The 26,927-nt window shown below is 44.9% G+C and overlaps 1 protein-coding gene and 1 long non-coding RNA gene across 7 annotated transcripts; one reads left to right on the top strand and one right to left on the bottom strand.

The window, feature by feature from the left end:
- ZNF606 (zinc finger protein 606) lies at nucleotides 1-26,056 on the top strand. 6 transcript variants are annotated; one of them, XM_024740884.1, is made up of 10 exons: nucleotides 1-381; nucleotides 1,446-1,554; nucleotides 2,289-2,345; nucleotides 2,958-3,046; nucleotides 11,201-11,327; nucleotides 11,556-11,654; nucleotides 12,133-12,176; nucleotides 13,175-13,233; nucleotides 23,190-23,241; nucleotides 25,919-26,056. In XM_024740884.1, exons 2-10 carry the CDS (start codon nucleotides 1,524-1,526, stop codon nucleotides 25,973-25,975), a joined length of 615 nt encoding a protein of 204 aa, XP_024596652.1. In that variant the 5' UTR covers nucleotides 1-381; nucleotides 1,446-1,523; the 3' UTR covers nucleotides 25,976-26,056. The 6 variants fall into 6 exon arrangements, 4 of the variants coding, with proteins under 4 accessions (XP_024596652.1, XP_024596654.1, XP_024596650.1 ...); XR_003002673.1 differs by lacking the exons at nucleotides 12,133-12,176; nucleotides 25,919-26,056 and adding an exon at nucleotides 24,089-24,522; XM_024740886.1 differs by lacking the exons at nucleotides 23,190-23,241; nucleotides 25,919-26,056 and adding an exon at nucleotides 16,782-16,939.
- On the bottom strand, nucleotides 24,416-26,457 carry LOC112396933 (uncharacterized). The gene is made up of 3 exons (XR_003002687.1): nucleotides 26,370-26,457; nucleotides 24,638-26,276; nucleotides 24,416-24,549 (listed from the first exon to the last, which is right to left on the bottom strand). It is a non-coding gene; the product is annotated as an uncharacterized LOC112396933 (long non-coding RNA).
- Nucleotides 26,458-26,927: the final 470 nt, after the last annotated feature.

Genomic DNA, 26,927 nt, shown 5'->3' with positions numbered 1-26,927 from the left:
CTGAGGTGAGGCGGTCGCCCAGTCCGTGGGGTTGCTGCTGCTGCTGCTGCTCCTGCCGCTACCGCTGCCGCTACCGCTGCCGCTGCCGCTGGCTGGGAGGTCGGGAGAACGGGTGGAGAGAGCCGACGCCTACACTCGCGGCGGGCGCGACGCCAGGGCAGGTCCCTCGGCCCGCCTACGGCCTCGCGGCCGCGCTGGAACAACTGGGCGGGCCTGGGTGAGCCCTGCGCGTCGGGCCTTTGTCCTCCGGGCGGGAACCCCAGACGCACGGGCGAGCCGGGCCGAACGTCCGCGGCGAAGCAAACGCGAGCTTGTTAAGTCTCCCGCGAAGAGCGGCGGGCACTGGCCCTCAGGGGTGCGAGGCCGGTGGTTGCGAACCAGGTGAGTCCGGCCGTTCCCGGGACGGGCTGAGAGCATCGCACCCGCGGCAGGGTTGCGGAGGAAATCCGGGGTGGGAGGCCAGGAAGCAGGAGGCGAAGACCCCTCCGAGGCCGTTCCGGGGAGTCCACCTTTCCTTCCCTGGCGGGCGTTTCTCGTACGAGTCCGTTCTCATCTGACGCAGAGGCAGGTCAAAGGGGGGTTGGGAACAGCCCAGGGCTCCTTTAAACGTACAGGGACCGAGGACTTTGTCAAGTGGCAGGCAAGAGTGCAGAATACTCAGTGTGCCGACTTGGAGTTCGGGCGCAGATCCCGGTGCTCCTGGTGCCCAGTGGGCGTCCCAGTGCTTTATGCACGCTCCCAGGAATCCGCAGAGCTCTGCCAGCGGGCGTCGGGCCCTCAGAGAGGTGCGGGACTTGCATAAATAAGCCTAGAACTTAGGGAGTTGGGGATGGTCTGGGCTCCAAACCCGGCTTTCTTTTGGCCTCTGCACCAGCAGAGACAGACAGACTTGGGCCTGGTAGGTCTTCCAGGTGGATTTTTTTTTTTGTAAGGTAAAATTTACGTAACGTAAAATTAACCATTTAATCGTACAAGTCAGTGATTTTGTTGTGCTTTCAGAACGTTGTGCAGTCATCACCACTATATAATTCCAGAACATTTTCATAACAACCCCCAAGGAAAAAACCCCTGAACCCATTAAGCAGTCATTCCCCCGTTCCTCCTTTCTGCTCTAGACAGCCACTTACATGTGAAGGCTGTATGTAGATTTTATAGTAATTTTCGTTAAATCAACAGAAAAGCTACCTTGTCCTTGTCAGTAGCTGTCTCTTGAGAACTGCTGACAAATTTCTGCTCTCTTATTCTGGAACGTGCCCACTTTTCAGCTAATTCTTGTCACCTTTCATTTCTCTTAAGAAATTCTGTTGTGTTTTTGACATGTAAATTGTATTCTTATAATGCTCTGTAGGAGTCTTTCGTTGTTTCTGTGGATGTGTTCTCTTTATTCCCACTGGATCTTCTGTGAGGAGAGACCATTTTTTGTCTTTTTACACTTTTATTACTAGGTGGGTATTGCAGTTGCTTTCAGTAATCACCCAAATCCACTGCTCCTGGGCAAGCTCCTGGTGGATTAATCCTGCAGGATGGCAGCCATCAACCCGTGGGCTTCCTGGGGTGAGTACAAATCTTGTTTCTTCTGGGCCTCCCCAGCAATGATCTGCTGGAGAGGGGCTGAGGGCTTTTGGGATTGGGGAGGGGGGTGTCTCTCTGTCTTCGTATAGAATTAGAACTGAGTGAGATTTCTTTAAAAAGTTGGTTCTTTGTATTAAAGTCAATGTAATTTTTGTGTATTTCATAGTCATCTCCTGAGAAGTCTCATTAGTTTTAAGAGATTTTCTAGTGATTTTTATGACAGTCGTACGTACAACCAAAATTTCTCTACTACTCCCGTATTTTTTTACTACTATTATTGTTTCTTATTGTATAGCAGTGGTTTATGATATAAGAACAATGTTAAAATAGTGTCAGTGGTGTGTTTTATCTTTAAGTGAGCTTTCATGTATCTGTCATTAAAGATATCAAAGGAGTATCTTTTTACTAATATTTTTTAAAAATTAAGTAATGTTAAATTTTATCAAATACCTCTCCAGCCTGTTTAAGGAGTTCTGTCCTTAATTGTTCTGTTGCTGTATCATATCAATAAAATTCCTGAAAGTGACCCACCTGTGCATTTCTGCTATAAGTCTAGCTTATGTTGGGTTTGTTTCACACATCCTTGGTCTCTACTTATGGAATTTTGTTTTGCGCATTAGTGAGACAGTTCTCCTTTTCCATTTGTAGCCTTTTGTCACTAGGATTGGTGTCACAGTTCTTTCCTTTCCTTGTCCTAACCGGATCCTCTGATGCAGGTATCTTTACGGACCAGTCCTGGGGGATGGCGGCTGTTGACCCGTGGGCCTCCTGGGGTGAGTCAAGAACTTTTGTCCCCGGACTTCCCTGGTGGTCCAGCAGTTAAGACTCCACACTTCCATTGCTGGGGATGCGGGTTCCATCCCTGGTCGGGGAACTATGATCCGACATGCCTCATGGTGTGGCAAAAAAACAACTTGTGTCCCCATCAGCCACATTGGTTAACATGTTGTGGTCTCTCCCAGCAGTAACCTGCCATTGCCAGGGAATTAGAGCTGGGGAGGAGGGGGCCGGGGGCGTGGGGTCTGGTCCAGCTCTGTCTCTGGGCAGAGCTGGAACAGAGAGGGACCAGAACACTCCACTGGGGGGTACAGTGTGATGATATCTCCAGGACAGGATGCATGAGAATGAATGTGTGGCCACTTAGGGCTCAGGCCTAGAAAGTCTGTGAAGAGACACTTTGTCTAAGACAGTACCTCAGCAAGGGAGATGGTTCATGTGTTTAGGCACATTCTTTAATTTCTCGGCCCCACTGCTTTCATCTGTAACATGAGGAGGTAGGGTTTTTCCCTTGCCCAAAGGGGAAGGACAGGGTCAGGAGGTGGGCCTCATGTGGTCACACTTCTGGGAGGGAGAACTGCCTCTGTGACTTCACTTTCCTCCCCCAGCTCTGTGTCCTCAGGACTCTACCTGGTGCGTGGAGAAGACCCCTGAGGAGAGAAGGAGGGCCCCCAGGCTTCCGACAGCCCAGGCCCAGGTGAGATGGGGTTTCTGCTTTTTCGTGAAGGGTTGCCCTGTTCCCTAAGGTGTTCAGGGTGTTCCCGGCCATCCCAGTCGATGTACTTCCTCAGTTTACCACAGCTAGGGTTTCGGTAGAGAAGGAATCAGCTAGAAGTTTATTGATTCCTGAGCACAGGTTGGGAGAATTCTGTTTTCCACGACTTGCAGCCTCACTGTCAACCAGCCTGTTCAGAGTCCTGAGCCCCAGCTGTGCTGTGGGCTGTTTGGTGGATAACGGGCAACCCCCTTTTGGCTAGCAGCCCCCTCCTCTGTTTCCCTCCCACCTTCCCTCATGTATTTAGTGCCTGATCAGATTGATGATGTCTGCTGGGCTCTGTGCTTACTGGGAGGAGAACAAGGTGAAGTGCTACCCCCATCCTGAGGAGCTCCCATGCCACTTTCCAGGGTGGTTCAGTCAACTGCTGAGACCTCACCATCTGCTTAGTGCTGCACATGGGGTTTAGGACACAAGCCAGAGGTGCTTAGGGAGGCCCTGAGCCCTGGAGCAGCTGAGCACAACTGATGCCTTGGGAGAGTCTGCATAGAGGCCGTGGGGCACAGAGCACCTGGGGTCCTTTTGCTGTGGAGAGGAGGCTGCCTGGGAGATAGAACACCCCTGAGCCAAGGGGTAAAGGGAACACATCAGCCGGGTGGGCATAGCCTGCTGTGCAGGAATCTGGCCTCCTGTAGCACCATGGGGACACACCGCATGACCAGCATCTGGGTGAAGGCTGACCATAATTAGATTTTAGGCCAAAGAGGCCAGGACAAACCCAGCCGCATCCTGAATGCCCGCCACCGAGCTGGGTCTCCATCCTGGTGGTAATGAGAAGCCTCAGAAGTGTTGGGAGCAGGAGGAACCAGGGTCTAGAATGTGGCTGGAAAGTTGCCTCTGGCAGGGGAGTGGAAAGAAGGGGGGCTGTGGGAAGCAGGCTGGCGTATCAGGCTTCAGTCTGACCAGCACCCGGAAGCCAGATCTGAGAGGTATAAGGGAGTCGAAGCAGGAGGACTTCATGACTGTAAGGGCACAAGGGTGGCTCCCGAGAGAAATAGGGCAGCACAGTTCATGATGTTGGACAGGTGTCATCTCCCTCCTCCCCTCTTGCTCAGCCCCCTTACTTGAGGCAGCCACTTAAAAAAATTTTTTTAATAAAAGCTTTATTAAAATATTAATGTACCATAAAGTTCAACTTTTTAAAGTATGTAGCTCAGTGGGTTTTAGTATATTCACAGAACTCTGCAACCATCACCAGTATCTAATTCTAGAACATTTTATCATTCCAAAAAGAAACCCTATACCCATTAGTAGTTACTCCCTGTTTCCCCAACTCTCAGCTCCTGGCAACCACTAATCTACTTTCTCTGTATTTGCACATTATGGGCATTTCACATAAAGGGAATCATATAATATATGGCCTTTGTGTCTGGCTTTCAAGGGTCCTGTATGTCATATCGTTTATCAGTATTTTATTTCTTTTCATGACTTGGAAGTAGCCGTTTTTAACTTACGTTTCAGTTTCTTAGGGTTTTTTCTAAATGAGAGATTTTTATCCTAGTTCTTCACATTTACATGTACTCTAATGATTGTCTGCTGTGAAAGACAAAAATAGTTTCATTACTATATTTAGAGTTTTCATTTCTAAGTTAAAATAATGAATCAAGCAAATGTGAGATACTGTGATATAAAAATGTTAATAACATCTTTGCTTAGCTTTACGCCTCCTGCCAAGTTAAAAAAAAACTAACCTCCCACGGTTTCAAGGCTGACTGGTGAAGCACGTCGTGAGTATGCTGTCCCCACGTCACAGCACTGCCGTCTCAGGTCTGAGCCACGTAATGAGGGCATCACAGCTTGGGTGACTGGTGTTCGTTGCTCTTACAACGTGCGGTCATTTGCAGACAATCGATAGTGAAGCTAGACTAGGCTGAAAGATGGGCCCTGATCAGTTGCTTCGGAACAGAAGTTAGCTGTAGTGAAGTGCTGTGAAGAAAATAACCACTGTGCTGCACTCTGCTGTCCATTTATATGAGGGTTTCTGAGAGTTATTAGAGTTAATGCCGAGAAAATAAAATGGAGAATTAAAATAACACCACCCTCTAATGTCTGAAGAGTTGTGATTTGTGAGCATGTACTCCTGGCCCCTTCCCACACCCACTTTGGATCTTTCCCTGTGGGAAACTCAAGACTTGAATGTGTGAGTTTTGTATTAAGTGAGGTCTTGGGAACACAAACAAGAGCGCCTTATCCCTCTATTGTTCCCTCCAAATTAAATATTTATTGAAATAAAGCATTCACCTGGTGAAAATATCAAATGCTGTCATCCCTTGTTATCTGAATAGTCCGATCTTACAAACATGTTGGTTAGTGAAGTTTCAGCTAGTGGGAGCCCATTATTTTGATGAATAGGGAAAATAATAATAATATCCCAGCCCATATAAAAACCCCAGCCAGCCCCCCCCAAATATGGAAACTCGAACCCCCACTATAACAGTCCACCAAAGATTTCTGCACAGTAAACATTCACATAAAACACCAATTAATGGAATACTCTGCCTCCGTCTTTGGTTGTCTCAAGGTTGAGCACAGTTCAGTTATATTTTCCTTCTCTGCAAAGAGCTTGCCCAAAAATAATAAACAATGAAATTCTGAGGATGCCAGAGAGTATATCTGGACTTCCCCAGGTTCCATGAAGGGGCCAGTTGTCAGAGAATTCAGGTAATGCAGGAGCAATCAGATGAGATCCTTAGCTGTCAGGTAAACAGCTAAGACCCAGCTCAGCACCCTCTACATCCTCCCTTAAACCCTCCTGTAGTTTAAACGTGAGGCTGGTGTGTCAGATTTCATAAAGTGCCTTAGAATGTCTAGATAAACGATTATACTTGTGTACAAAGCAACATGTCCAAAAATGTTTACAAAAATTTGGGTGAAACGTGTTTGCAAGTCATCCTGGCAGATGATATTTGGAAAGTAGGAGTTCAGGTAAGGGTTACCTGTGAAATGGAAGGGCTCACTCCTACCTAGGGGGTGGGGCCCTCCTCTGTTCTGCTTCCTTGCTCCTAAGCATTAGGTAACTGAGACTTTCGTCTCCCAGCCCCACCTCTTGTCTCCACAGCTGGTGAGACTAGGTGCCTATCTTCTGCTATCTCTTCTGTTTCATCACCAGCCTCAGTTTTGCATTTTCTTTGCATCCCTAAGGCCTCCACGAGTTGTGGGCCCTGACATTGGGGCATATTCTGCTGGGGGTCTTTTTTCTTCCTGATTGGCAGTCCATGGGCCCTTCCAGTTTTGATGACATCTCTCAACTCTGAAAATACTTTTTATTTAAATTTTTATTTTGACAAATTCCATAACTGCAGAAAAGTATAAAAAGTGATTAAACAGACAGGTGATTAAACAAACTCCAAATTAATCATCATTAATGTTTTGCCATATTTGCTTTTCGTTCTTTTTAGTCCCCAATCACATTCTTTTTGCACCCTTCCTGACAGCAACCACTTAAGATACGTACATAGTTAATCCATTTTCATACTCATGTAGGCAATAAACTATACAGACATTATAAGGTAATAATCTGGTTCTTTTAACAATGCTTTTTCTACATGTAGCTTTTCTACACCTTTCAAGGTCAATTTTGAGGTATATCCATGTGGTAGATGAAGGTCAAGTACATTCCTTTTGCCATATCAGAGAAGCGCACTCTGCTCACCTCTTCTGAGAATACGCTTATAAGTCCTTCCTCCTTGCACCATTTTTCCTATTCCAAACGAAGCCCTGTGGAAGTTCTTTTCGTTTTGCTTTGTGTGCACATTTAAGTTTATCTGGGCATGCCTTGGAGGCAGCACTTTGCTGAGTTTTAGGGTGTTTGTGTTTTCCGCGTGACCAGTGCTGCCACGTGGCTCTGAAAGGGCAAAGCCCCCTCTCAGTCTCCCCACTCAGAGAAGGTGCCTATTTCCCTGCATCTTTGCTGCCACTTGACAATATTAATATCGGGTCTTTTAATTTTTGTTTACCCCAAGACCACAAAAGTTTATTGCATTATTTTAATTTGCATGTTCTTGATTGCTAGTGAGGTTGAATATCTTTAAATGAGTTATTGGCCATCTGTATTTCCTTCTTTCTCTGTGTGTCTCCCATCCCTAGATTTCTGTAGATTCTCACATTAATATGTAGGCATTTCATGCTTTCTGGATCCTGAGTCTTTGCCACATGTGGATTATCTTCTCCAAATCTGTAGCTTGTCTTTATGGTGTCTTTTATCAGTGAAATGTTTTTTGGTATATTTTTGTCAAATATATCTGTCTTTGTTTATGGCTAGTGTTTTGTGTCTTTTTTAAAGAAGTCCTGTGTTTTTAAAAAACTCCCTCCTGTTTTCCTTTATATTATTTTTCTGAGGTTGTCTGTTAGATGGCCCCCTGACTGCTGTGTTTTTTTTATCTCTTCTTCATATTCTCTGAGCCTCTTGTATTATCCTGTCCTATTTTATACCGAATCTTTCCAATCTGGGAATTAGAAGTATAGGTCATTGGAAGTTGGATGTGACTGCTGCCTGGATTCTCTGTCCTCTTAGCTGCTAAGTTCGGTCTTTCCGCTGTGCACATGTTCCTCGTGTGTGCAGGGGCCCTCTGGTCTGTCTTTGTTTACCAGAGAAGAGCTGTGAGGCTGTGTCTGACAGATCTGCTTTGTGCACCTGAGCAGGTCTGGTTCCTGCTTGACCTGCCTCTAGGTCTCTGTCTCCCTCTTTCTCCCTCCCTCCCCTGACAAGTCTCTAATCTCCGTGTGCCTCGGTGGGCCAGGATCACCAGGTCGGTCCTGCTTCCGGTTTCCTGGGTGCACAGCTGGCTGTTAGGCCACAGACCCCTCCCCTCTCCCTGTGTTGGGCTGAAGGGGTCTCAACTCCAGGGTAGTCACTCATCCAGGCAGCCTGAGAACCTCCCACACTCTTGAGTGTGAGGAGCATCCAGGGAGTTTTTCCCACAAGGCAAACTGGCTGGCAGGGATGTGGGGCAACTGGCAAAGTTGTCCTGAATATAGAGGTCCTGAGTATGGACCTTGCAGCCTGATTCTCCTGGCTTCAGTGGCATTTAAGCTCAGAGCCCAGAGCCTCTCTTGGGGTCCTGCTTCCCCTGGCAGCCCCTTCTAACGTGCAGGCCTGGGGTCTCCTTTGCTCTGTTTCCTTGGTCAGCCACACTCATCTCCCCATCTTGCGGGAATGTGTAGAACACCACATGCCGACAGCCTCTTTGCTGGTCCGTTATGTCGTTTACTTTCTTAAAAAAAACTTAAGGAGATTAAAAAACCCTACGAGTTTCCTGTTGCCGCTATAACAGATTACCACAAACTTAATGGCTTAGAACAACATGAATTTATTCTCATGTTCTGGAGTCTGAAGTCTAGAATGGGTCTACAGAGTTGTGTTCCTTCTGGAGGCTCAGGGGAGAGGCTGCTTCCTTGCTTTCACTCACTTCTAGAGGCTACCTGCCATTTCTTGGCTCATGGCCCCTTCCTCCATCTTCAGTGTGCATCACTCCAACCTCTGCTTGCATTGTCTCCTTTTCTCTGACGCACGCCCTCCTACCTCTTTCACTTGTAAGGACCCTTGTGATTTCATTGAGCTCACTGGATAATCCAAGATAGTCTTCCCATCTCAACATCCTTAACGTAATCACATCTCTGTAACTATAACATCTTTTGTCATATTAAGGTAACAGTCATTAGGACATGGACGTCTTTGGCAGTGCCATTATTCAGCTGACGACAGACACCCACATTCACCAGCCTTAGCAAATGTCACCTTCCAACTTTCTGCCTTTTCATTTATTCGGACAACCTTTAAAAAAAAAAACTAGAGTATTTTATAGCGAAGCACAGATACTGTATCATTTCACACTTCTGTGTATGTATCTGAGACATTCATACCTTTTAGAAGATAAACACAATACCTTTACACACCCAACAAAATTAACAACAGTAATTCCTTACTATTACCTAATACCAAGCCCGTATTCACTTTTCCTCACTTGTCCCTAAAATGTCTTTTGCAGTTGTTATTCAAATCAGGATCCAAGCAAGGACCACATGTTGCATGTTCTTCATGTACTGAAGAAACCAGGTCACCTGTCTTGGGTTGCCTGATTTTGCCTTTGTGATGTCCTTGGATGAGTTCCTCTATCCAGCTGTCTCCCATAGACTGGTAGTTGAGCTAGAGGATAGGGCAGATTCCGGCTTTGTATTTTGGGCAAGAGTACTTGATAGGTGGTGCTGGGTCCTTCTTACTGTCCTGCATCAGTGGGCACAGGTGGTCTGGTTGGCCCATTTCCAGGTGATGTGATGGATTAGTGTCTGCAGGTATTGTCAGCCTGACCCCTCCATCGGACATTTCCCTTTCTGCCTTTCACCTGTGGTTTAGCAGTCATCAGTGATCACTGCCAATGTCCACTATTTTAGTAGGGGTTGCAGAATCTCTCTAGTGATTTCATTCCTTCTGTGTCAATTAGATGTGGTGGTTTTGTTCCTTTTTAAGTATGTGTATGGGGATCTGTTGGGGTCTTGAGAAGGGTGGGAGGTGAACTTGCGGCTCAGTCCACCAGCTTGACAGCTGCCACGGTGTGGGCTTGGACCTTGTTAACAATTGACCTTTGAAGCCGTCGAAGTAGGTGCCACCCTTGAGGTTAGGGAGCATGAGACGGGCACACCAGGAGCGCCCTGGGCAGGAAGCCTGGCCTCCCAGCTGGTCTCCCAAGTGTGATCACTCAAAGTGCACTGAGTTTAGGTATGGTGCACACTTCGGTTTTGTGCACTTCTCTACCCGAGTGTTAGATTTCAGTAAAAAAAGTTTACAGCAGCAGCCAGTAAGGAAACTGAGGCCTGGGTGTGTCTGTAAGAGGAAGATCAAAAAATTGGAATGGAGGAGTCCAAGGCTAAGGAGGGTTTCACTAAAGGAGGTTGTGAATAGCAGTTGTAAATGCTTTTTGGAGTTAGAGAATCACTGGAGCAGAAGCAGTTCTGTGTTTCAAGCCAGTCATGTGAAGGTGGAGGAGGAGCAGTTCAGACCAGCAGAGCAAAGTCTACACTGAAGACCAGCATGAGGGCTGACCCTGGTCAGGGATGACTCTCAGGACAGAAAGGAAGGCCACATGTGGTGGAAGGGAAGTGATTAGCAGGCTGTGAGGAAGTGGAAGGGTGCTTGGAGTGGAAGCACACTGCATGTGCATCCGTTCAGTGGGTGTTTGTCCTGGGGATGACTCTGCACTGACATGCAGGGGAGGACCGTAGTGCACAGACAGCCCAAGGGGGGGCCCTAGGAAGGAGCAGGGGCTGTGGGGTTTGTCGCTCGCTCACCCCCGTGAAGCACAGCTCGCTCCCCAGTCCCCCTGCCACACCCTGCAAGTGCCCAGATACCTGAGGCTCACGTTGATGGCTTCAAAGGACTGTAAGGGATGCATTCATTGCAAAAATCAGACTTCCCTTTAGCTTTCTAGTGGGTATTCCTGGTTCTCTTTTTCCTAAAAACATCAGTTTGAACTTTTTCAAAATCAAAGTGCTTTGACAGCAACTGTAAGTGATTCTCTTTGGCTTGGGCTGCTCTGCTTAATCCTGTCTCACCCCTACCTCCAGTCCTTGGGTCGGAGACAGTCTGGGAGTGGAAGTGTCTCTGCTGTGGCCAGGAAGGCGGTCACCCTTCCAGGTCCTAGATCTACACGTGGAGCAGACTTGAGCCCCAGGTTCTCTGGTCTGTGACCAGGGCTCAGAGTCTGCATCCACCCTGGTCCTGGTCTCGGTCTTATTAAGTGTCTGCAGTTCCAGAGAAGCAGGAGGAATTGCCCAGTTGGGAGTCCTGTCCATACTAGCCAGTGTTAACTAGAATTGGGCAAGATCTTAGGAGAGACCTGCTCATCTCTGTTGTGGTTATTGTGGGCCCAGATATCTAACTCCCTAAGAGTACATCCCAAATGCAGGGCCCTGGGTGGCTCCCAGTGAGACCTGACCCACGTCAGTGAGAATACTGAACGCATCCAGGACAATTCCTCTATGTACTATCTCCTCCCCAGGGCTGTCAGACTCACTCCAGCCCCAGAAAACAGTGGAGTGGGGGTAGCTCCGGGCTGAGGAGGAACATGTGTGCTCTTTTAGGAACCAGTGACCTTCAAGGATGTGGCTGTGGACTTCACCCAAGAGGAATGGGGGCAGCTGGACCCTGTTCAGAGGACCCTGTACCGTGATGTGATGCTGGAGACCTATGGGCATCTGCTCTCTGTGGGTAAGGCGGGGACTGCCCAAGTAAACGATGCTGTCCCCCTTGCAATCCCCTGTGCTACTCTCTGTTTACAAGCTTACGAGGCCTCAGAAGGGCTGAGATGATCTTGAGCCCTGAGGTTCAAGGATGAAATCCCTATTGCTCATAAAACATGAAGTGAAGTCATTCATGAGAAATAGGCAAGGGAGGGTTACATGGCTCTGCAAGTCTGTGTTTTTCCTCCACATGTAGGGAATAAGATCGCCAAGCCCGAGGTCATCTCCCTGTTGGAGCAAGGAGAAGAGCCGTGGTCAGTGGAGCAGGCATATCCTCCTCAAGGCACTTGTCCAGGTGAGAGCAGACCCCAGGTGGGAGCGAGGAACCTTCCTCCAAGCCATCCTTGTTTGAGAAGTGGACTGAGGCCGTGAGGAGTTCACTTCCTCAGAGACGGTCACAGTTCCTTCCAAGGAGCTTAATCCCTTATATTGACTTTTTTCTGCTGTTGATTCAGAGCAAAGATGCCCACCTTTATTAATACAGTAACAGTTCTTGTATGCTACAGTTTCCCTCCTCACCTCTCATGTTCTTTGCTTTGTCCCTTTGTCTAAGAAGACTTCTCATTCAGTTACCTGCTTTTTAATGTTTTATTGCCAAACTTGTGGCCTGTAGTCACAAACTCTTCTTACAAAAAAAAACAACAAAAAATGTTTTTTCAATATAGATAATGTATTTACATGATTCAAAAAACTCAAAGCTATATAAAATGTGTAAGCTGAAAAAAATCTCATTTATACTCTCTTCTCTTATCCACATTATTATTATTCTCCAGAGAGACACACAGATAGACACACAGACACACAGAAGCACACACAGGTAACCACTTTCCTTTTACTATAAATTTTGGGGTTATTTTATTAGTGGTTGCCCTGGGAATTATAATTAACATCTTAATTTATAACAATTTAGTTTGGGTTGCTATCAGTTTAATTTTGATAGTATACAAAAACTTTGCTTCTGTATAGCTCTGTCCTCCCTCTTTTGTGCTATTATTGTCACAAATTGCATCTGTAAATTGTGTTTCAACATAGATTCATAACAGATTTTTAATTTATTTATAATTATTGCTTTATGTAGTTGTCTTTTAAATCAGATAGGAAACAAACAAAAAATGCATTTGTATAGTCTTCTTGTATTTACCTATGTAGTTACCTTTACTGGTAGTCAGTATTTCGAGTTAGTGTCTTTTCATTTCAGCCTAAAGAACTCCTTTTAGCATTTCTTGTAGGGCAGGTTTACTAGCAGCAAACTCTTAGCCTTTTTTTATCAGAGAATGTCTTGATTTCTCCACTTTTGAATGATAGTTTTGCCAGGTATAGAATTCATGGTTGACATATTTCTTTTTCTCTCTGGCCTCCGTGGTTTCTGATGAGAAATAAGCTGTTTATCTTGTTGAGGATCCCGTGTATATGACGACTTGCTTCCCTCTTGTTGCTTTCAGGATTCTCTCTTTGGCTTTGGCTTTTGAAAGTTTAATTACAGTGTGTATGCATGGGCCTTCTAGATTCCCAGGAATATGTTAGGACTTTTCAAATCTATGGACATCTCACTCCTCATGTTTTCCTTTCATTTTCTGGTTTGTGTATTGTGTACCCCGTCTGTTTTCCATCACCTCAGACAGTAATGCTTTAAAACATTGCCATTAAATGTTTGACAAATACCTACTTCCTAGAAGTTTTTAGCGCTGTGCAAGTTCCCACAAGCCTTTCAAGTGGGGTCTTCCTGGGAACCACCAAACAGGTCAGATAATGACTGTTCTTTGGGAATGAGGCTTTGAAAAAGCTCTAGCTTTGTTCTGTTCCTTCTATCACCAGAAATGTGAGCTGTTATTTTCCAAGGCTACTGCTGAGTTGAGGAGTCAGATGGGATTAGGGTAAGTTAAAATGCCACAAAACTCACCGTTATTATTGAAACTCAGTTTTCCTTGAATAAACTCTCCCTGGGCTGCTGCAAGTCTGGTTAATTTAGAGAATTCAGAAGAAACTTATTCTGTCAGGTTTTGCCAGTTTTATGGTTGCTTTTATGGAGTGGTGAAATTTCACTGACGTCTTACCAAGGTTAATTGCTTGCAATAATTTCTATTGTTTGTTTCCTGAGTTTTTTAATGCAATTATAAGAATATAGGCATATGTAGTTACTTTTCACCTTACCAAAGGAAGAATACAATACACATCGTTCTGTATCTTGTTGTTTTTAATTTAACGATATACCATGGCCCCCTCTTGAGTCCTGAAGTTGGACATCTTCCCATCTAACGAAGTGAACTTTTGTGGAGTCTTAACCAGCTGCCCCCTATCTGGATCTGAAACCTTCCACCAAGGAGTCATGAATTCCAGAAGCTTTAATGGTCAATGCTGACCATTCTAAGTAACTGTCCTGAGCCCTGTGGTTCCACCACCTCCATCCTTACACTTCTGCCTTCTTGGAAATCATCTCAGCTGTCTCCTTGATCTTGATAGAACCAGGAATCTCAGCTCTCCCTTCTAGATTGTTTCCCCGTCTTCCTGATCTATATCCCCGATGCCAACCTTCTGTGAGTCTGCTAAGCTGGAAATGGGGAAGTCATCCTGACTGCCTGCTCTTTCCTCTCTAAGAAGTAATCTCTTGTCTGACTTCTGAGATTTTCTTCCTCTGAAATGTCAGCTGTGTCATTCAGCTTCCACCAACATCACCCTCAGGTAGGCACCCTCATAAAATTCCAGCTCAAGTTGGTGAGTGAATTATTATTTGTTATTAGCCCCCTCAGATGTTGTTTCTAGATTTATATCCCTGAAATCTTCCATTATGAGGTCTCTGCCAGTAAACCTACAGTGACTTGAGTTGCCTTTTAAATAACTCTGACTGGATTTCAAGACCTTCCAATTTTTTCTATTATTTTGCTCATTTCCTGACTAGTTCCTGCAGTTTACTCGGCTGGCATCCTTAAGGCCCTCCTTACATTTCAGTCACATCACGCATGCCTTTGCTCATGCCATACCAGCAGTCTGTCTGTATTTGAGCCATGCCCGAAGACTGAGCTCATGTTATTTCTCTTGTGTGAAACCTTCCTTGATTGCTTCTGTCGTGGTCTCCTTTTCTGACCTCCCATCCGCTTAGCATCTACAACCCCACAAACTCTCAGTGATGTAATGTGTGTATTCATAACTGTTTAGATCGTCACCTCATCACATAGATAATAATTTACAGGTGGAAGAGACACTCAGGCCATAAGTACTGAGTATGAAGCCGGACGGACATTATTTATCTAATCCGTGACTTGGTCAGCTTCCATTTTTTAAAGTTTCTACTGGAAAAATTCAAAAGTTGTTTGAAGATCATTCCCTAACTACTAGAAGCTAAGCTTAAAATTGATAGTAAGTGCCATTTCTTGAGCAGAGTAGGATCTCTCCTGTTGTAATGGACTTGGGTAGTACAAGAGGGAAAATGGTGTATAGTGAAGAAGAAGAAAAACCTGGAGAAAGAGGACAAGGGTCTATGCCCTGTTGGGTACCTGCAGCATTAGACCCTGTGGTATGCTGAATAATGAATGATACCCACCCCTGCAAAATGTCCACATCTGAAACTTGTGAATATGGTGCCTTATATGGCAAAAGAGACTTTTTCAGATGTGAATTAAACTAGGGATCTTGAGATAGATTATCTTGGATTGTCTGGATGGGCCCATGTTATTGTGAGGTCATTCTAAGAGTGAGGCAGGAGTGTCAGAGACACAGAGATGTGACTGACAGAAGCAAAGATGTGACTGACAGAATGATAAACTTTGAAGATGGAGGGGGGAGCTACAAGCCAAAGAATGCAGGCAGCTTTTAAAGCTGGAAAAGGCAAGGATGTGGATTTTCCCCTAGAGCTTCTGAAGGAAAGCTATCTTGATTTTAGCCCAGTGAAAGCCATTTAGAACTTCTGACTTTCAGACTGTGAGACAGTGAGTTTGTTATTTTAAGCCACAACATGTGTGGTAATTTGTTACAGCAGCAATAGGAAACTAATACAGACCCCTGTTGTTGGAGGACTGATACCTCAGCAGTGATGATAGGTAGCTTCCACATATTGAATTTGCCAGACATTTTGCTGGATTCACAATCTCATTTAATCTTCAGAAAAGTCACGTAAGGATAGTGGCAGAGCCAGTACTTAAATACAGATTATCAGACTATAACTCCTGTATCTGCTTCATTGCAGTGTGCTGTCTTTCCAGTCTATCTCTTTTGTCATTATTCTACACATGTTAGAAGAACTTTAGGAGTATCCTGAAACCATGTGATTTTTGCCATTCAGGAGGATGATTTTGTGTTATTGACTGAACTCTGTGAGATAGGAAATAATGTGATAGCTTGAAGCCTTTGTTGGTGATACTTTCTCTTAACCCCATCCCCTTCTTTTTTTGGCAGGTGTCAAAGTAGGGGAACAGTAAGGACATTATAACATAGAAATGAATTAGCACACTTTAATAATTTAAACATTAGTTTCTGAGGGGCTGGTTGTTCATCTGTCTTTTGTTAAGCCAGTTATTATTTTTTCACCTTAATAGTATTAAATGCATCTGGATCCTCCAGACAACCCCCAGGTTCAGTGATTCACTAGAAGGACTCCCTGGACTCAAAAGGCATTATATTCAGGGTAATGGTTTATTACAGTGCAAGGACACAAAGCAACATCAGCAGAGGGTAACGGTGCATGGGCACAAAGCAACATCAGCAGAGGGTAACGGTGCATGGAGCGAGGTCTGGAGGAAACCAAATGCAAGCTTTCAGTAGTTCTTTCCCAGTGGAGTTGCAAAGAACACACTTAATTCCTTCAGCAATGAGTTGTGTGAAGTGTCATCTACTAGGGAAGCTTGCCCAAGCCTGTGAGTCCAGGGTGTTTATTGGGGGTTGGTCATTTAGACACACATGACTGACTGAGTAATCATGGAAGCTCCAGAACCCCAGAAGGAAGCAGGTGTTCACCATAAATGACATTGTACAAACTATCTAGAGAAGTTGGTACAGTATACTTCAAGGGTTCAAGCATGCAGAACACTCTTATGAGTTAGAACATTCCAGGATCTCAGTCCTTAGGAGTTGGCCGAGGGCCAGTCATGAAACAGGCCTTCTTGGGAATGTGCAAAGTGTGACCAACTCAAGTGTGTAGAGTTAACTCTTTCCTGCACACACGTAATAACTGGTTCTCCTTTTCATGGGAAGATACTCCTAAATGGGTTTTATTCATATTCAGTGCACACTTTGTATTCTGGTTAACTACTTCTGTTCATTTTTTACTATTCTTCTCTTTCCTATTACGATCTTCCTCTGGTTACAAGTCTATTTGGAAACAAGTTCATGCTTACCTTTTCAATAATATGGACAGTAAATCTTACCTTTTCCACTCTACTCTTAGAAGTTCTTTCCCTATGCTCTCATGGATATTTTCTGTTTATTTCAGAATGGGTGAGAAATCTTGAAAGCAAAGCGTTGATCCCAACACAGAGCATTCTTGAGGAGGAACAGTCCCATAGCATGAAGTTGGAGAGATACATATGGGACGATCCTTGGTTCTCCAGGTTAGAAGTTTTGGGATGTAAAGACCAATTAGAAATGTATCACATGAACCAGAGTACAGCTATGAGGCAAATGGTCTTCATGCAAAAGCAAGTACTGTCTCAAAGAGGCGCTGAGTTCTGTGAACTTGGGGCAGGGTGTAGCCAGAGACTAAGCATTGTTCCATCTCAGAAAGTTTCTCAAATAGAACATTTCTATAAGCCTGATACAAATGCTGAAAGTTGGAGATGTAATTCAGCCATAATGTATGCAGATAAGATTACCTGTGAAAATAATGAGTATGACAAAGCCTTCTACCACTCCATGCAACCTGTTCACCCTGCAAGGGTGCAAACTGGAGACAATCTTTTCAAATGTACTGATGCTGTTAAATCTTTCAATCATATACTGCATTTTGGTGATCATATGGGAATGCATACAGGAGAAAAACTATATGAATATAAGGAATGCCATCAAATCTTTAACCAGAGCCCATCATTTAGTGAACATCCAGGACTTCATATTGGAGGAAACCAGTATGATTACAAAGAATATGAGAATATCTTTTACTTTTCATCCTTTATGGAACATCAAAAAATTGGTACTGTAGAGAAAGCATATAAATACAATGAATGGGAGAAAGTTTTTGGGTATGACTCATTCCTTACACAGCATACAAGCACTTACACTGCAGAGAAACCCTACGAATATAATGAATGTGGGACGTCTTTTATCTGGAGCTCTTACCTTATCCAACATAAGAAAACTCATACTGGAGAGAAACCCTATGAATGTGATAAATGTGGAAAAGTTTTTAGGAATCGTTCAGCCCTTACTAAACATGAACGGACTCACACTGGAATCAAACCCTATGAATGTAATAAATGTGGAAAAGCCTTCAGCTGGAATTCTCATCTTATCGTACACAAGAGAATTCATACAGGAGAGAAACCTTATGTATGTAATGAATGTGGGAAGTCTTTCAACTGGAACTCCCATCTTATTGGACATCAGAGAACTCATACTGGAGAGAAACCTTTTGAATGTACTGAATGTGGGAAATCTTTCAGCTGGAGCTCCCATCTTATTGCCCACATGAGAATGCATACTGGAGAGAAGCCCTTTAAATGTGATGAATGTGAAAAAGCTTTTAGGGATTACTCAGCCCTTAGTAAACATGAAAGAACTCACTCTGGAGCAAAACCATATAAATGTACTGAATGTGGAAAATCCTTCAGCTGGAGCTCCCACCTTATTGCCCATCAGAGAACTCACACAGGAGAGAAACCCTATAACTGTCAGGAATGTGGCAAAGCATTCAGAGAACGTTCAGCCCTCACTAAACATGAAATAATTCATTCTGGAATTAAGCCCTATGAATGTAATAAATGTGGAAAATCATGCAGCCAGATGGCTCACCTTGTTAGACATCAAAGGACTCATACTGGAGAGAAGCCCTATGAGTGCAATAAATGTGGAAAATCCTTCAGCCAGAGTTGCCACCTTGTTGCCCATCGGAGAATCCACACTGGTGAGAAACCCTACAAATGTAATCAATGTGAAAGATCCTTTAACTGTAGCTCTCATCTTATTGCACACAGGAGAACTCACACTGGAGAGAAACCGTATAGATGTAATGAATGTGGGAAAGCATTTAATGAGAGTTCTTCCCTTATTGTACATCTGAGAAACCATACTGGAGAAAAACCCTACAAATGTAATCATTGTGAGAAAGCTTTCTGTAAGAATTCTTCTCTTATTATTCATCAGAGAATGCATAGTGGAGAGAAACGCTTTATATGCACTGACTGTGGAAAAGCCTTTAGTGGTCACTCAGCCCTACTTCAACACCAGAGAAATCATAGTGAAGAGAAACTCTGTGAATTGAATTGATGAGAGATTTTTCTTTTATTGTACATTTGATAACACATTGAAAAAAAACCTATAAGTATAATCAAGAGGGGAAATTTTTAATACTTGTTCAGTAAGACTTCTCCCCTTATTAATCAGTAGAAATTATCTTCGTAGAAGAAACCTGTGAATGAAAAGAATAGGCAAAAGCCTTCCACAGTTGTGTAACCTTTGTTTAACATCAAATAATTACAGTGAAGAGGACACCAGGAATCCTACTTGAGCAACGTGAACGTAGGGAATGAGACATCTTTTAGTAAGAGATCTCAACTGTTTGTGGATCAGAGTGCATTGTTAAGGGAAAAACTTTATCCTAGGAAAAGTGTTTCAACTAGAAATCCGCTGTTTTGCATCAAGCTGGAATATTGGATGGAAGCTTTACAATAACATTTTGTGCATCATTATGGAAACACAGATTGTGCTATTATAAGGGGAGGGTCTGGGTGCCCTTTAAGGAATAGAATATGGAATACTAAACCTGAATTTAAGGGAAAAAAAGTGTTGAATGGGATATCTACTGTTGATCGAGATTAACCTTAGAAAAGATTAGTAAATGAGATTACTAATGATGGAAAGGTATTGCCCATAAGTATGAGACTGATGTTGGAACAAAAGGTGATACTTAATAACCCAGTGTGTCAGTGACCATGGTTTACTCATTACTGCATTGTTGGACAATTAGTTTGTAATCTGTTTTAGGCAGTCACTGTAAGTTATAATTATGGATACTGAGTCAATATACATAACAAAAAAGGAATAAAAGACACAAAATTGTATATACATATCTACTATAACATCTAAAAAGTGTATATGCATAACGACTGGAAAGACCCATGGATAAATTAACCCAGTTAAGGTTTTTTTTAAGTTTTACAAACACATACAGCACTTATCACGTGCTAAACTTTGTTTTAAATACTTTTCAAATATTAACTTGTTCAGTCTCCTTAATTCTATGAGATAGGTACTATTATCCCAGTTTTACAAAGGGAGAAACTGAGGCAGAAATCATGAGAAACCTACCTAAGGACACACAGCTAGTTAGGAATAGAAAGATTGTTTGGCTCCAGAGATTGTTTTAACCACTGTGTTGCACTGCCTCTGCAGTGATTTTTTTTCCCCTAATGTTTTTTTTTTAAATTTTGTCCAGTGTTCTTATAGTAGATATTTGATAATAAAAATCAAATTCCTAAACAATGAGAAGTAAAGTTACCTGGCTTTCTGCCCTGTGGGATTTCGGGTACCATGAGAGCAAAGCTCCCTTTGGAATATGAAGTCTGGATTGGACATTCAGAATCAGTGCATTTTCTGGGCCCTGGGTTCCCTAGAATTTCACCACCTATGACCCTGAAGATTACAGCAGAGCAGGGGCTGGAGGACTCACTGGAGGTTTGGGCAAGTCAGAGGAAATGCCCCTTGATAGGTTTAGAATGCCCTTCATGAGGCAGAGGGCAAGAGACACATCTGCACATGAGAGCACCATTTCTCAAGGTCTCCGTAGAATTCAAAGTTTATATTTTCTTTATCTTCTCCAGATGAAGAGATTACTTGATAGTAGGGAAGATTCAGAAGGAAAGGGAGCTAATCAGTCATAAAATGAGGAAGTTTCTCTGAGTGCTCAGAGTGGAAAGGGGGCAAGATGAATAGGACTTGGGTGGCGTTTCTTCGGTTCACAAATATTTCCTGTATTTCCCTAAGGTAGGGCTATAATTAGGGGCCAGCAGTCCTTCCTGGATGGGTTTCAAGGGCATTGGTTAGAAATCCAGGGTACAGGAGGTTCATCTAGTTCTCGAGGGGTCCATGACTCTCCAGTGGTTGAGAAAAAGTGGCCTGCTGGTATGGTGGGACTCTGTGCTCACTGTCAGACTCCCGTAGCTGGCGCTTCCATAGGTACGTAACACTGACCCTACCTTAATGTATAGGGGTTGCCCAGTAAAGGTTGCAGGGGTAAATTAATTGGATTTCTTGTATGATTTGTGCAGAGATCCTTGGAGAGAATAGAGGCAGCACTGTTAACCTCTGTAAGAGACAGCAGCCTAATGCATCAAGAGGTGTACTGCCAATATACGGGTATTGTATTCTAATACCCAAAGTAATATACTTTGAACGCAGATTTTCTGATTTAGGGACTACAGAGGATTTTGTAAGTCATACACAAATATTCCACAAGCATCCTGGCAAGTTCTGTAACTGTACCACCAAGCTTAGTATCTTTTAAAAAATATTTCTAAAAGGGCCTCCTGGACTTCTGAAGTGTCCTTCTAAAAGGGTCCCAGACTTCTGCTTCCTCCTAGAAGGATTCCCTACCTCCCTACCACCCATTACACAACTTTATGTATGCCCAGGGCTCCCAGGTCCCCTCTTACCTCCCTATTCTAACCCACATCTAGCTCAGTTCATTGCCCTTTTGATCCCCACGCTCCACTCTTCCCCAGCTCTGAAACCTGCTGGGCCCAGTTGGAACGCTCCATTCAGCCATCTTCTGCTGTGACTGAAACTTGGGTCTCCCCTCTGCACAGTACCTTTTCTTACGATCCTTGCAGGGAGTGGCTGCTTTGTCTCCCACTCTTCTTCATTTGTTGCTTCTAGATTGTTTCCCCTCCCTTCTCTCTAAAACTGAGTTCTGACTCTTGGGACACCAAACTGTCATATCACTCCTGCTTCCCTCTGTTGCAGTCACCTTATGAATGGTTCACTCTTCCCATCCGTAAAGATTTCAGCTCTTGCTGTATTGCATCTAAAACAACCCCCATCGTAATACTTCCTGATTTTATTGTCCAGGTAGATGATCTTCCTGCGTCCTGACCTCACAGTTCTTTGACCTGTCTGCTCACGGCTTTGTCACCCACCCTGCAACAGACAGTCACTCCCATTGTCATCCCTAGGACCATTCCATTACCAGTGACTGGAACCTCCCCACCATCGGTTTCAAGTGTCTTTTCTTAAGCTAGTTGGCTGTTTAGTACCAAGATTCCAACAATCCCTTCACTGAATCTTCCCTTATGCTTGTTCCCAGCAGAAGACTTTGCTTCCTGTTTCCCTGAGTGATAGAAGCCAGCAGAGGCCTTGCATGACATCTGTCCACCTTCTCTACCCACTTTCCATAATTTCCGTGCCTTCCCACTGGTGCCTGTATATGAACTGACTGGGTTGGCACCAGAGGCTGTCCCATGTCCGCTACTCCAAGACATCGCTCCAGCAAGTTTCCCTTATCTCTTGTATCCTCAGGTTTTCTATATATACTGGATTATCCCCATGGACATGTAAACATACTTAAAACAAAACAAAAAACCCTCTGGCTCCTGAATCATTCTCTGCTTTGTTTCAGAAAGCAAAATCTCAAAAGTTGTCTGTTCTTGCAGTCTTCACTTCCCTTCCATTCTTTCTTTCTTTTTAAAAAAAAAAATTATTATTTTTGGTTGCATCGGGTCTTAGTTGGGGCACACGGGATCTTTTGTAGTGGCACATGGGCTTCTCTCTAGTTGTGGCACACAGGCTTAGTTGCCTGGCAACATGTGGAATCTTAGTTCCCCGGCCAGGGATCGAACCTGCGTCCCCTGCATCGGAAGGCGGATTCTTAACCACTGGACCACCAGGGAAGACTCCTTTCCATTCTTTCTTGGACCCACTCCAAAACCTGCCTTGCTGCCAGATGACCTCCACATTGCTAAATCCAGTGGTCAGTTCTGTTTTCTTCCTTGACGTTATCAGCAGCATCTTAGATTCTTAGATAATAGATCATTTCCTCCTTGAAACATGTTCACCTGGCTTTTGGGACTTGCCTCCCGCCTCTCTGGCCTTCATTTCAGGCCCCATTTGCTGTTCCTTCTCCACATCCTTTACCTCTTACTGTCAGACTGCCCACTTCCCATCTGCTCACAGTGCCTTGATCTCATCCAGTCCTGAAGCCCTGTAAACACAACTGGTATGCTGATGACTCTCCCTTTAAGGCCACAGTTTGATGAGTTTTGAAAAATGTCAACAGCCTTGCAGCCACCACTACAACAAAAATAGAGAATATTTGCCCTTCTCCAAAAAGTTCCCTCATGTCTTTTCATAGTTAATCTCCACCCTACCCCAAGACCTGGGCAACCACACGCCTGCTTTGTCGGTACATATTAGAATTGTCTTTTAGGGTTTTATAAAGATAGAATCATACAGTATTCATATGCTATGTTTGTATCCAGATTCTTCTGCTCAGCATGTTTTGGAGGCTCATCCACGTTGTAGCATTTATCAGTAGTCTACTTTCTTTGCTGAGTAGCTTTCCATTATGCGGATGTGCCACAGGTAGTAGTCATCCTGTTCACCTGTAGATGGACATTGACTTGTTCCCAGTTCTGGGCTAGTGTAAATACAGCCACTATGGGCATTCTTCTTCAGGGCTTTTTTGTGTATGCAGGTTTTCATTTACCTTGGGTAAAGACCTAGGAGTGGAACAGCTGCGTTGTATGGTAAGTAAATGTTTAACTTCATAAGACACTTCTGTGGGCCTTTTAATCTGATGTCTTTATTCTGTTTTACATTCTGGGAAATTTATCTCTTATTTTTTAATATTTCATTTTTGCCATTTAAAAAGTTTCTCTTTTTAGGACTCTATTTAGATGTCAGCGTATCTGTGTCTGTTGTTCATATCTGTTACCTGCTCTTTTATGTCCTCTAGTTCCTTCTCCTATCTTCCTTTTGTCTGGACATTTCCTCAGCTTGCTAATTTGTTTCTCAGCTGTCCATTTTGCTGCTCATTTCCTCTGTTGTGTCTTCATTTCAACCACTGTTTTACATTTCTAATATTTCTACTTGGTTCTCTTTTATGTGTTCTTATTCTCATTTCCTATTGTTAGTATCATGCCATATCTCTTTAAATGTACTTAATTGACTAAGTTAAAATTTTGGTCCATCTGTTCTAATATACGTGCTTCTGGTGGAATCTGTAATCCAGTGTGGTGTTTTTCTTTTTGAAATAGTTATGCTCAGAAATTTGCTTACTGCATGGCCAGTGAGCACATTTATTTCTCTTAGGGAAGCAGCTACTCAATCAGTTTTTATGCATACATGAGACAGGATCAGATCCTGGTCCCTGTAAACCCCACTGAATTCAGGGGTGGGAGGATGGATACTAGGATGGAGAGGTGAAGGCATCAGAAAGCCAATCACTGACTTCTTACCTCACAAGATAACTGAAATGTGATTCACCAGCCCAGGGCTCTGTGGAGGCAGGGTGGAGAAACATGTGTCTGATGTGATGTAGTCTCTGCCTGTCTCTCAGCTACTCCAAAGCCCTGCCTTGATCCCACTCCTCAGGAAGCCTGAACCAGAGGTTGTGTCACTGCAGCTGTGGGTGATGCCGGACCATCCAGTCAACGAATTCTCCTCACTTTCCACCTCACTGCCCTGTCTTTACTTGCTTCATCGCACACGTCAATACAGAACATCACCTGGTCTATTTTTTTCCTTCCTTACTGTCCACACCATCTCCCGAAACCACACACTAGGCTGTGATCTCCATGGGGGAGGGCACCTCGTTGGTCCTGGTCGTGTTGTGTCCCTAGTGTCCAGTACAGCACCTGTGGTTCTGTGAGTGCTTGGAACACACCAGCAGGTTGTTGCTTGTGCTTCCCAGCAGCCCGACCTCATCAGGTGGGGTGGCCATGAGTTCTCATCATCCTGGGTCTCCTGACCATGGAGAGGAGACCGGGGGTGACTGTGGAGTGGTGCCCACAGGGAGAAGGGCTTCGCAATCATAGACGGATGGTCAAGAACCCCTGTATGTGGGAGAAGGACTAGTCAGAAGGCTTGACCATAAAATGGGGGGTGGGGGTGGATATCAGAGACACCATAAATCAGACTCACCTTGTGGGCAGAGGAGAGAAGTGGCCAGAAATGTGGGCGGTGCTGCTCCCCAGCAACACAGGGTCTTCGAGTCACGAGGGTCAGGGCTCATCCCAGCCTTCCCTGCACATGCTGTTCTGTCTGCACAGGCAACACCCTCCCTTGTGTCGTCACAGAGACAAAATCCCTCTGCAGATGGAGTGAGCAGCACTTATGGGCAACACTGTGCTCAAGGTGGGTCCTCGTGGTGGGAGGAACTGCTGAAGAGTCTAGACAAGTATTTATGCCCTGAGGATGGAGGGTCCCCAGGTGGAGAACTGGGGGCCCGAATCACAGGGAACCCGATCAGATTTTCCAGCAGAAAGTCACTAAGTTTGGCCTTGCTCCCCAAACTCCTGATCCTAGAAGTCACTTGGGGGCTTATTAAAAATGTAGACCTCCTGGCCCCAACCCCAATCCGCTAGACCCAGTACTCTGGAGATTCTTGTCATGCTGCGAGCAGACATCCAGTGGGACCTGATATGGAAGGAAGCCAGCTTGGATTGGGGTCATTATGGGTCCACCATGGGCAGAACCCAAGCAAGGTGTGAGGGACTCTGACCCGGCTCCATGCAATGATGACACTATAGGAAAAGTTGGTAGCCCAGGCTTCATGTGGCCTAGAGGGGCAACCCCAAGATCCTCTTCAAAGGGTTCTGGGATAAAGGAGGGGTGAAACCTGGAGGTGAGGGGTGACAATGTTGAACCTTACCTCCAGGCTCCTGGAAAACAGACAGTTGAATCCCTCCAACCTTTTGTGTTCCAAGAAACGGCTTACTGTGAAGGACAGATGGGACTCTTGACCCCTCTTTCACATAGGACAAGGCTAGAGCCAGACTCTCCAAATTTCCATTCACTCTCATAAATGATTAGCTAGACTGATCAATCAGAACAAAAGTCTGTTGAGTTGACTTCACCAAACTTTAGTTCAGCTTCTTCCCTCCCCAAAGACCCCTAAACTCTGACTTACTCCTAAGGTTAAATAAGTATTCGAATGCAGGAAAGTGGCCCCTCTCTAGAACCAGCTGACAGCAAGACATCTCCTGCTGCAGTCCGATATTCCACTCCCCACACCCGGTTCTTTCTAGCCTTGTTCACTCCCCCCTATGAAAGAAAGTTCCTTTCTGCGCAACCTTGGAGATGCTTGCAGATCTTACTGTCAAGTGTTGTCCCTACTGCAACAGTCCCCCTCTCCTTACTGGAATCGTCTTTCTGAATGTAGTCTCTCCTTACCTAAGCTTGATTTTGTTTTCTGTTTGGCAGAAGTTGGCTCCAGGCCCTGCTTCTGGGTCTGGTCAGAACCCACAGCAGGAAGGCTGACCTCCCACAAGGCCTTGGTGAGCTGCCCACACACGCACGAAGGCTGGGTTTCTGTATGGGAACCGCTGAGCAACTTTAACCAGGAAGGACAGAAAATGCTTTTTTTTTTAAAGAGGTCCTAGTGGTTGCTGTGTGGATAATGACCTGTTGGAGGCAACCGTTACCCAGGAAGGCAAGCGCGGAGGCTACTGTGGTCGTTCCGGCAAGAGATGGAAACTTGGACCAACGTGGTGCTGCAGTGCGCAGAGAACTGATGAAACGCTTCACCGTACAGATTCAAACCGCTCAGTGAACTTCAGAGCTAGATAAACACAAAGAAACCACATTATTAAAAAGTACTAAAGCCCAAGAGAAAAGGTCATGGTCATGGTGGAGAAGCTTGGATCGGATTTACCTTCTTTCCGGTAATAATTAAAAACTCCTAACCTTGAGCAAAAAGCTTAAGGCAACTGGAGAACAACCGTAGCAGGAAGAGACTATGGTGGAGCCCATCCTCAGTTACCTAGGAGATGCGGCTGGACTGCACAGCCTTCTGGGAGTTGTGGTCCGTAGGCCGGGCCCTGGCCTCCTCGGACCCGTGAGGCTCAGACTACAACTCCCAGAATGCACCGTGGCGTGCCTCCGACCAATAAGAGCACTCAGGCTGCTGGGAGACAGCGGCCTGTGCAGGCTTCGGGGAGTTGTAGTCCATGGGCTGCACTTAAGATCACCCAAAGTCGGGCTTCCCTGGTGGCGCAGTGGTTGAGAGTAAGCCTGCTGATGTGGGGCACACGGGTTAGTGCCCCGGTCCGGGAGGATCCCACATGCCGCGGAGCGGCTGGGCCCGTGAGCCATGGCCGCTGAGCCTGCGCGTCCGGAGCCTGTGCTCCGCAACGGGAGAGGCGACAACAGTGAGTGTTGTAGTCCATGGGCTGCACTTAAGATCACCCAAAGTCGGGCTTCCCTGGTGGCG

The sequence above is a fragment of the Neophocaena asiaeorientalis genome, unplaced genomic scaffold (genome assembly GCF_003031525.2).
Source record: "Neophocaena asiaeorientalis asiaeorientalis breed wild unplaced genomic scaffold, Neophocaena_asiaeorientalis_V1.1 scaffold179, whole genome shotgun sequence".
Classification (NCBI taxonomy): Eukaryota; Metazoa; Chordata; class Mammalia; order Artiodactyla; family Phocoenidae; genus Neophocaena; species Neophocaena asiaeorientalis.
The sequence above is the reverse complement of the archived record's forward strand: the minus strand, read 5'-3'. Positions and strand labels throughout refer to the sequence as shown.